The sequence below is a fragment of the Borostomias antarcticus genome (assembly GCF_949987555.1).
Source record: "Borostomias antarcticus genome assembly, chromosome: 4".
In the NCBI taxonomy this organism is placed as follows: domain Eukaryota; kingdom Metazoa; phylum Chordata; class Actinopteri; order Stomiiformes; family Stomiidae; genus Borostomias; species Borostomias antarcticus.
The window spans coordinates 5,088,306-5,099,674 of NC_140237.1; the positions used below are offsets into that span (position 1 = coordinate 5,088,306).

General features: G+C 51.3%; 1 protein-coding gene across 1 annotated transcript in view; it reads left to right on the forward strand.

The window, feature by feature from the left end:
- Positions 1-11,369, forward strand: part of LOC311308098 (OTU domain-containing protein 7A-like) — a gene marked incomplete at its 3' end in the record, with an annotated part of 67,458 nt that overhangs the window by 45,488 nt on the left and 10,601 nt on the right. Inside the window, exon 10 of the mRNA XM_084437034.1 lies at positions 4,649-4,798. Coding sequence (XP_084293160.1) covers positions 4,649-4,798 — 150 coding nt within the window. The remainder of the gene's footprint in view (positions 1-4,648; positions 4,799-11,369) is intronic.

Genomic DNA, 11,369 nt, shown 5'->3' on the forward strand with positions numbered 1-11,369 from the left:
GCGAAGTCTACAATCATCTCGGTCTTCCATACATCCAGCCAGTTCCAGCAGAACTCTCCACTCCTGCGTCCCTCCTCAGTACATCCACGTATGTTGGTGTGGGACGTCCTCTTAATCGGTGCTCGTGTGTTGTCTCCCGGAGCACCAGCTTGCTGGCTGGGAGTTCATGGTGTCTGTGGCAGTGGCCAGCAAGTTTCATCCTCCTGGATGCCACTTTCTCACTCAGCTTTGATAGCCCCCCATACAGATGCTTGTTGGTAACATGCTCGTTCTGGTTGACATTTAGCACCACACGCAGCATTCTGGTGTAGCACCCATCCAGAGACTTCTGCAGGGAGGGCTTCAGGGTCCAAGTTTCACAGCCCTATAGGAGGACAGACTCCACGGTCGCATGGAAGAAGCTCAGTTTGATGTGTCGAGGGAGATTGGAGTTCCACACACTATTCATGCCATTCAGGGCCCTCCATGCCAGCACTTTTCTCACATTAAGGTCCTGTTCTGATGAGTTGACCCAGGAACCAAGGTATTTGAAGTCGCTGACTTCTGCCAGAGCATTGCCCCCTGCTGTCTTGAGAGGTGGGTGGTCCAGGGGGGTGTTGTAAGTGATTGCCTCAGTCTTCTTTGCATTCAACCTGAGGCCAACCCTAGCACATTCTGCCTCTACTCTGTTCAAGAGCTCCTGTGCCTGCTCCACACGGTTGGACATCAGACAGATGTCATCTGCATAGTCCAGGTCTGCCAGGACTACAGCAGGGTTTCTTCTAGACTTCCTAGGTGTTATTAGGAAGCCAAGCTCCTGCTCCTGCCCACTGATGGCTTTCCTAAGCGCGTAGTCCAGGGCTACAATGAAGAGGAAGGGGGCAAAAGTGTTCCCCTGTAGCACCCCTGCTAGGATGTCGAACTCCTCACTGTTGCCATCCGGGGTTACCACTCTGGCTCTTGTGCCCTGTACATGGCCTCTATGGCCCAGAGTAGGTTAGGAGGGACTCCGAAGGCCTTAAGGATTTTCACCATCACGCCTCAAATGCTTTTTTGAAATCAATAAAACACAGGACTGCTGTTAGGTTGTTATTTGTCACCTCCTCGATGATCCTCCTTAAAGGGCAATGCTCGTTTTTGACAACCTGGACCTTATTTACAACATATTATAAGAAGTTTGACTCACCGAGATCACTTTTGTGTAGTTTGGAGGCCTGTAGAAGAAATTTAAAAGCGCGAGCCAGTATATCCATGTAATGACGGTGATCGGGGCACCGAGAATGCAGTTTCTCAAAATCTATTTTCGGCCGCTAAACGGTTGTTTTCATCAATCAGATTGGATGAATCGACAGTTGAGATTCCTCAACGCGAGCCATTGTTGTGGTTTTCAAATACGGGGTCTTTAGCCTCTGTAATATGATCTTTACACGCCTCTCCCCCACATTCTCTGCGCTACGATCGGATTGTTGCTGACGAATGACGACGACAATATTCTCGGCACCAACAACGATCGTAGCGCAGAGAATGTGAGCCGGAGAATAGCCAGTCTGCGCGCTGGCCTGTGCGCATGCGTGCTGGAGCAAGTGGGGAAAGGCGTGTAAAGATCATATTACAGAGGCTAAAGACCCCGTATTTGAAAACCACAACAATGGCTCGCGTTCTTCTACAGGCCTCCGAACTACACAAAAGTGATCTCGGTGAGTCAAACTTCTTATAATATGTCGTAAATAAGGTCCAGGTTGTCAAAAACGAGCATTGCCCTTTAAGGCCAGGGTGTGGGCTACGGTGGTCCTTCCTTTTCTGAAGCCATTTTGGTTGTCCCTCAGGTGAGGGTCAATGGCATCTCGAATCCGGTTTAGTATCATGCTGTTGTACATTTTCGGTATGACACATGTCAGGCTAATGCCACGATAGTTGTCTGGCTTAGACAGACCTCCAGATTTCGGCACCGGGATGATGTTGGAGAGGGACCATATATCAGGCTTGATGTTTTCTATCAGAGCTTGGTTGCAGATCTCCAATATGATGTTGTCGAGATCACAGTTCTTAGGGACCTCTGGGGGGATGCCATCCGGCCCAGCGCTTTTCCCTTGCTTCAGAGCGGACTTCGCTGTGGCAAACTCCATAGCTGTAAAGGGGCCATCGTCAATCACAAGATTTCTGCAGGACTGCAGGTATTTCTTCCTCAGCTCCTTCCACTGTCGGGTGTGTGCCTAGGAGATCCCAGAAGTGGGTGAACCAGGAGGCCACTCTCTCCTCTGGGCTGCAGCCTGCTAGTTGTCCCTCCCTCAACCTCTTGCGCCCACTCATCTCATTTATGACCTGTCATGACTCCTTCTACTGTCGTTCGCTATGCACCGCCTCCACCTTCCTCACCTTCTCCATCAGCTCCTCCCCTTTGATCCTGTCGTAGGTGTTGAACAGCTGCTGTTTGGCTTCGTTCAACACCTCCCGAGTCTCTGAGGTCCCCTCTTCCTTAAAGCTTTTACGCGCCTCTTCCATCTGTGCCCGTGCCCTCATGTCCTCCGGGTGCTTGGATCTGGAGGAGGCTCTGAGTCTCACCTTTGTCGGCACCCACCTCCTTGTTGCCTCCTCCCCTCCTAGCAGCGAGAAACTGCCCATATGTTGTCCGAGGCTTTTCCTCTTTGGCCTGCAGTTGTAAGCGGCTTCTCACCTCCGCCGTGTAGCTGGCCTGGAGGTCGGGGCTTCTTGCTAAGGCCTCCCAGTCGGGCCGAGGCCTCGGGATGTTCTTGGGGACCCTCAGGCTCAGATGCAGCCTCACAGAGACCACACGGTGGTCGGAGCCTACAGAGTCGAACGTACTGTATGACTCTGCGTTGAGGATGGACTTCCTCCATTTCCTTCTTACCAGTATGTAGTCCAGCTGATGTAGCATACCGGTAGCTCGGTCCTGGAATGTCCATCTCTTGCCCATTCTCTTACGGAACAAGGTGTTGGCGGCCAGGAGCTCGTGTTCCATGAGCAGAGCAGTTAGATGTTGCAATTGGTGTTGTTGTGGTACAGTATGTGAAGGATGCATCTTCTGGTCCGAGCCTCGCATTGACGTCCCCCAGGATTATCAGGAAGTTGTGAGCTGGAACATGGTGGATCGCTGTGCTTAGGTCCTGTGCTTAGGTCCCCCTCATTAGCCCCACGCCACCTGTGGCGGCCTGGGCGTCATTCCGCCATGCAGATGAGGTGATGAACAAACATTCCTCAACTCTGCGGTATACAATTGGCTGGTCAGTGTGCACTCTCCTGTGCTCCTGGACTCCCAGGATCTCCACTCCCCTCTCACCAACACAGTGCGCTAGTTCCTCTAGCTGTGTCTCCTCCCTTACTGTGTTTGCGTTGAAGGTTCCCATAATAAATGGTCTCCTACAGCGCAAGAGTGCATTGGACAGTGGGCTGTGGTCAGACTGAACCCTTCCTCTCCAATGGAGAGGGTTTGGGTTCCAGTCGTCATAGTGTCCCCCAGAGGGAGGACCAGCACCACTGTCCGCTGCTTGGTTCCTGCGGACTCCCGCCACTGGAAGTATAGGATTCTCGATGATCGGTGTCTCCATTGTCAGGCTTTACAATGCTAGTTAAGGACTGTGGGGCACAACTCCTCACAGCCCTACTCTGGCCGTTTTGGGCTTAAAGCCCTCATCTGCCCTTCCTCCACGCCTCCAGACGGTATACGGTGCGGAACCAGGCGCGAGCAGCACCTGTGGTTTTTGTTCGGAGTGACTTTCTCCTAGATGGGTTGCCTACCATGGCTATGAGCCCCACCTGCCCATGCTATTTGCCCATAGCTGGGACAGTGGTTGGCAGGAGCCAGGGCGTGTCCACACACGGGTGGGCCTGCGCGCCTTGCCTCTGGGGCCCACTGTTGCTCTGAGATCCCCTACAGTTTAGCCTGGGATCGTGAGGTACCCAGTTACCATGTGTGGCCACGGGGAGGCGCTGTAGGAGTCTTGGCAGTGGAGTGGCTTTGTACTGGCAGAAGGAGGTGTTACGGACTCGGCTCCTCTTTTCACCCTCAGGAGGGCTAGCCGGCGGCGGTAGCTGAAAGCAGAGTAGCAGGCAGAAGCGGCATGCAGCATGCACTAACTACAGGCACAACTACCACAGATCTACTGCACTACGCATCACACAACCCTGCACAGTAATGCACACACACAACATCATGCTGATAGCCATGACAACCATAGACAATGTTGACAACACAGAGCGTGGTGAAGCAAGTAGGCTACTATGTTACTTTGTTACTTTGTCTCTACTGAAGTAATGTGGGTGTACCTAGCATTCACACACACATCCCAACGCACAGCTTGACGATGCTCAACAACAGCTTGACAATGGCATTAGTCCCGCCCTTGGCGCTGATTGGCTAATCATTTGAATTCGCTCATTGGACCGATCTATTTTTTACTGGGAGAAACAGTCAACTTCGGCAAAGTGGGGGAATTTGAATGTCTGGACCCAGGCTAGTTGTGGATGTCAGTATAGGTCAGTATGGTTTCAGTGTACCACAAGGTATCAGTGAGCCACCGAACTTATATTTAACCTGTGTAGAGCCTATATAGAATAGCATACTGCACTGTGAATCTCATACCAAAACCTAGCTCAATTAGTCGAACTCTCTCTCTCTCTCTCCCTCTCTCTCTCTTTCTCTCTGCTCCAGCATTTGCCCCCATCCCGTTCGGAGGGCTGTACCTGCCCTTGGAGGTGCCGCCCAACCGCTGCCACTGCTCCCCCCTGGTGCTGGCCTACGACCAGGCCCACTTCTCCGCCCTGGTCTCCATGGAGCAGAAGGACCAGCACAGAGAACAAGGTAGATGGCAGGGTTTCTACTCTCATGCGACAGCGGCAGCTCTGTGATGCGCTCCGTTGCGAGTGTGTGGATGTGGCGTCTACCGCGGGATGCTGTCCCAGCTTCTCTAGCTGGAGAAGAATGTCACTGTGAATAGGGTACATACAGTACAGTGAAAGGTACATTATGTGCATTTGGATGGAGAACTTTGCTATGTTGTTTGTTCATACTGGTTTGTACTGGTCACATACACTGTCTCTTCACCTGTTAATTAAAACAGGCAGACAGACAGATGACTCCATCCACCACATGAAAGGCATATTATATAGAGGGCTTTATAGTGAGCTGGTCTGTAGGAGGCATGTGATCTCTGTCTGTAGGAGGCATGTGATCTCTGTCTGTAGGAGGCATGCGATCTCTGTCTGTAGGAGGCATGTGATCTCTGTCTGTAGGAGGCATGTGATCTCTGTCTGTAGGAGGCATGTGATCTCTCTGTCTGTAGGAGGCATGTGATCTCTGTCTGTAGGAGGCATGTGATATCTGTCTGTAGGAGGCATGTGATCTCTGTCTGTAGGAGGCATGTGATCTCTGTCTGTAGGAGGCATGTGATCTCTCTGTCTGTAGGAGGCATGTGATCTCTGTCTGTAGGAGGCATGTGATCTCTCTGTCTGTAGGAGGCATGTGATCTCTGTCTGTAGGAGGCATGTGATCTCTGTCTGTAGGAGGCATGTGATCTCTGTCTGTAGGAGGCATGTGATCTCTGTCTGTAGGAGGCATGTGATCTCTGTCTGTAGGAGGCATGTGATCTCTGTCTGTAGGAGGCATGTGATCTCTGTCTGTAGGAGGCATGTGATCTCTGTCTGTAGGAGGCATGTGATCTCTGTCTGTAGGAGGCATGTGATCTCTGTCTGTAGGAGGCATGTGATCTCTGTCTGTAGGAGGCATGTGATCTCTGTCTGTAGGAGGCATGTGATCTCTGTCTGTAGGAGGCATGCGATCTCTGTCTGTAGGAGGCATGTGATCTGTGTCTGTAGGAGGCATGTGATCTCTGTCTGTAGGAGGCATGTGATCTCTCTGTCTGTAGGAGGCATGTGATCTCTGTCTGTAGGAGGCATGTGATCTCTGTCTGTAGGAGGCATGTGATCTCTCTGCCTGTAGGAGGCATGTGATCTCTGTCTGTAGGAGGCATGTGATCTGTGTCTGTAGGAGGCATGTGATCTCTCTGCAGTGTTGGTTGGAGATGTCCTGTGTGAGTCTGCCCTCTGTGGGCTGTGTGGAGCCAGACAAGCCAACTCACACACACACACGCACACACACACACGCACACACACGCACACACACACACACACACACACACACACACACACACACACACACACACACACACACACACACATACACATAGAGTATACACACACACACGCATGCAAACACACACACGCACACATACTGTAGACTATATACTGTACACACACACACACACACACACACACACACACGCATGCACACACCCACACGCACACATACTGAGTATATACTGTACACACACACACACACACAGTCTCTCACACACAGTCTCTCAAGTGCACCAACGGTCAGCTTCTGTATGCACATCTTACAAATGGGCATCCTACTAACGCACACACACACACACACACACACACACACACACACACACACACATTGTATCTCACATGCTTAAACACTCAACTTCTGTGCGCACATCCTACAAATGCACATCCTACAAGTGCACACACCCACACACACACACACACACACACACACACACACACACCCTGGCCTGTCAAAAATAATAAGAGCTGAGGGGCCACAGGGCCTCCACCACCACATCCGGGGCCAGGGCCCCTCAGCCCCACGGCACCGGCCATCTCTCACCCTGACTGGCCCCGTTCACCTCCCCCGGTAGGGCTGCTCACACACACACACACACACACACACACACACACACACACACACGCCAGAGAGCCTGGAACCTGGCCCCGTTCACCTCCCCCTGCAGGGCTGCTCACACACACACACACACACACACACACACACACACACACACACACACACACACATACACAAGCCAGAGAGCCTGGAACCTGGCCCAGTTTGGCTTTTCTGCTTGTGTACTGTAAATGTGTGTGAGTGTGTGTGTGTGGGGGGCGTGCGGGAGGGGGGTGGGGGGGGGGGTTCACAGAGAGAGAGAAAGGCAGAGAGAGAGACTGGTCAGAAGGAATTACTTTTTATTTAATTGATCTCATGCACGCACGCACACACACACACACTCACACACACACACACACACACACACACTCACAGTCACTCTTAATATTCTGTAGTAAGCTGCCTGTTTTATGTGCTTATTTTAGTGATGTGGTTAAACTAATATCAGTGAATATAAGGAGGTGTAGTCTGTGGTGTATTTCACCATTTTAACAAATGCCTGATTAGCATTTATACTCTGTCTGTGCAATTATTGTAATCAAAATACTTAGTTTATATCATTTTTGTGCCACCAGCTTTACCACAAATTATAATGTGCAGCAATACACATGTTTATCCACCAGGGGGCAGGCCTACCTGTATAAAGCGATGTTGCAGGGAGTGAGTGTTGGAGGCCTCTGAGCCACCTGATCCCTATGAACTACTCCCCAGCTCACCTGAGCCCTGCGTGCCTTCTGGACAAAGGACTGCCTCCAGAAGAGACCAGGCTGCTTTACAGGTGGTCTGAGTCTGAGTACTGGTTTTGCCAGCAGAGACATGGAGACATGGAGACATGTTGTAGCTGAGGCACACAGACGTTTAGTATCAAACATGGCTGATTCATATCTGTGGACCTAATCAATAAGGAGCATCTGTGGATTGATTTATCTGTCCTGTGTTTACCCCTTCTGTGAACCCTCAGGTCTATATCAGTGTGTGTGTGTGTGTGTGTGTGTGTGAGTGTGTGTGTGTGTTGTGTGTGTGTGTGTGTGTGTGTGTGTGTGTGTGTGTGTGTGTGTGTGTGTGTGTGTGTGTGTGTGTGTGTGTGTGCGTTTGTGTTTACCAGACTGTAGAGTAAAAAAACAAAACAATGTGTCTGGACAGCAGCCCAGAGCGATTGTTCCTGTCTTCACCCCCCTCTCCCTGCCTGGACCCCCTCCCTCCCTCCTCACCCCCCTCTCCTTGCCTGGACCCCCTCCCTCCTTCTCACCCCCCTCTCCCTGCCTGGACCCCCCCCCCCCCCTGTCTGGGAGGGTCCCAAACAACAACAGCCACTGGCAGGAGTGCGGGCTGATTTGGCCGTGATGTCATCTCTATACGATGCTAATAGTTGTTGTGAGGAGAGGGGTCGGCCAGAGGTGTGGGGGGGGGGGGGGTGGTCGTTCCAGGACAGGCTCCTGGGGGCTTCGCCAATGAGACGAGTAGTAAAAATTGGTCGGTACAGTTCTCTGAATTAGCCAGGGGGTGCCCGACCTCATGCCTGAGCAAAAACAGGAAGAGCACGTGCGGCGCCAGGAACAGCTGGGGAGTCAATCAGGGGGCCTGGACCCATACCAGTGATGAACCAGGACCCTGTTACCCTTACAGTACACACACACACACACACACTCACACACACACACACACACACACATACACACACACACACACACACATACACACACACACACATTCTCATGTACACACACATACACACACACGTGCACACACGCACGCACGCGCGCACACACGCACACACACACACTCACTCACTCACACACTCACTCACACACACACACATACACACACACACACACATACACCCACACACACACTCTCTCTCACACACACACACACACACACACACACACACACACACACACACTCACACACTCTCTCTCTGGCTGGAGGACCCAGTCTCTGGCACTTGGTTCTCAGAAGCTTCCCTCCTGGAAGAGGCCCAGTGAGACCTGCTCAGAACGCCCTGCTGTGACCTGTGACCTCCTCTCTCACTGGCTGGTCAGCATGTGTGTGTGTGTGTGTGTGTGTGTGTGTGTGTGTGTGTGTGTGTGTGTGTGTGAGAGTGTGTGTGTGCGCGCGTGCATGCGTGCGTGTGTGTCTGTGTGCGTGTGTGCGCGTGCGCGTGTGTGTGTATGTGTGTGTACATGAGAATGTGTGTGTGTGTGTGTATGCATGTGCGTGTGTGTGAGTCACATTGCAGGCAGTTGTTGACCCTCTAAACAGGTGCACAGCCCATTCCTCTGTGTGTCACGGAAGGCGTTGGGAACTCTCTTGCTGTCAAGCGGGTTAGGACCGCTGGAGGTCACTAGGGCAGAGGTCACGGCGTTAGCTCCAACTGGCTTGACTTCATCACAGTGTTAATATGCAGAGAGCGTTATTTACTTGACTTCATCTTGTTTACTGTCTGGAGTCCATGTAATTTGACCCAGATATTCATTTCTGTAGAGATTCAAACAGATAGGATATGTGGGTCAGATATGTCGACCACAAAAAGTCTGGTCATTCCATCCTGTGACTTATTACAGCTGTCTGTATGAGACTGATGAGTGAGCAGGTGCCAAAGACATCCACATCAATAACATGCTAAGTGATGGTTCGAGACAGGGCCCCAGCGTGAGCAGTGCATTATGGGTCCCATATGGTTGAGCGAGTGCCCAGCAGACGTGTCGTGGACGGGGCTGAGAGTCGCGGCGTCTCCGGCTAATTAGACCGTCTGAGAGCGCTGGACAGGACGCCGCCGCCACGACGCCTGTGGGAGGAGTCCTCCTTGCCGCCACGCATCTGCTCGCCATCATCACCACACACACACACACACACACACACACAAAACACACACACACACACACACACAAAACACACGCGTGCAGACACACACACACACACATAAAACACACACACACAAAACACACACGCGTGCAGACACACACACACATAAAACACACACACACAAAACACACACGCGTGCAGACACACACACAAAACACACACGCGTGCAGACACACACACATAAAACACACACGCAAACATAAACACTGGTTTCAAAACACAGTGTGCGTTTACAGCACATAAATACACACAAACAGCGCACATACAAACACACACTCACACACGGACAAGCACACACTCCAGCCCACATCCAGTGTGCAGTAGTGCACGGTGCTCACTCCGAGAGGAAACCCTCCCACACACACAGGAAGCAGCGCATGCAGGGCGTCTTGGCAGAGCCCTTAAATGTCAGGAGAGGACAGCCTGACAGGAAACCCCTGGGCTTCACGCTGAGACCCCGCCTCCCTGCTGACCAGGGAGTGAGGCGGGACAAATGAGAACCGCCCACAAACACCCTCCGCTTGCTACACCGTTTCTCACAGGTTTGACAAGAAGTCACAGAATTCTCAACCGGTCATGATGTCCCAAACCAGCACACACAGAACAGGGAGGCCTGCTCTCACCCAGGCTCTTCAGAATGACAGCAGTGCAGTGTGAGCAGTGTTTTGGTGTTTGAGTGTTTAAATGTTGTGTTTTCCACCCTCCACTAGACAGTGTAGCTGCTAATTGTCATTTCAGAGCCTTTGTCATTCAGAGGCAGGAGACCGAGGCTTTGTGTCATCTCCTACCTGACGCACACACACACACACACACACACACACACACAATCACTCTCCGTCTGGGTCCTCACACATTTACCCCGCAAACACACACACATGCTCTATAGTTTCAGTTGGTTCAGTTACATTCAAAAAGACATACGCACTGGTTTCATTTTGACTGATCATTTAGATCCTGTAAAAAAATCAAATAAAAAATCAAAACCTTCCTTTCTCCAACACTGTGACAGCTGGGGTGACTTGTTTTTATGAAAGGCTGCCCTGAATGGGATGAACAGTCAATTTACTTACTTTAAACAAATGCACATACTGTTACTCTAAATACTGTTAGTCACTTTGGATAAAAGTGTTGGCTAAATGATGCAATGCAAATATAGTGTGTCAGTTAAAATGAGAAATGAAATGTTAACTTGGATGTATGTGTGTGTGTGTGTGTCTAATATCATGGACACACCTCTTTAGACAGAAACATGACTCGAAGGGGGCAAAGAACAAACTGCTCTATTTCTCAGCTGCAGTCCATTATTAACGGAACTCTATTTATTTACTACTTCACTGTATGGATGATGGTTCTGGTTTATTGAGTCATTTGTCTTGTGTGAAATGCGTGTAAATAAACCGTAGAGATTGAGCCCTGCCTCTCATCTGGACCTGTCCCTCTGTGGTCTCCTCTGGACCTGTCCCTCTGTGGTCTCCTCTGGACCTGTCCCTCTGTAGTCTCATCTGGACCTGTCCCTCTGTAGTCTCATCTGGACCTGTCCCTCTGTAGTCTCATCTGGACCTGTCCCTCTGTAGTCTCATCTGGACCTGTCCCTCTGTAGTCTCATCTGGACCTGTCCCTCTGTGGTCTCATCTGGACCTGTCCCTCTGTGGTCTCCTCTGGACCTGTCCCTCTGTAGTCTCATCTGGACCTGTCCCTCTGTAGTCTCATCTGGACCTGTCCCTCTGTGGTCTCCTCTGGACCTGTCCCTCTGTGGTCTCCTCTGGACCTGTCCCTC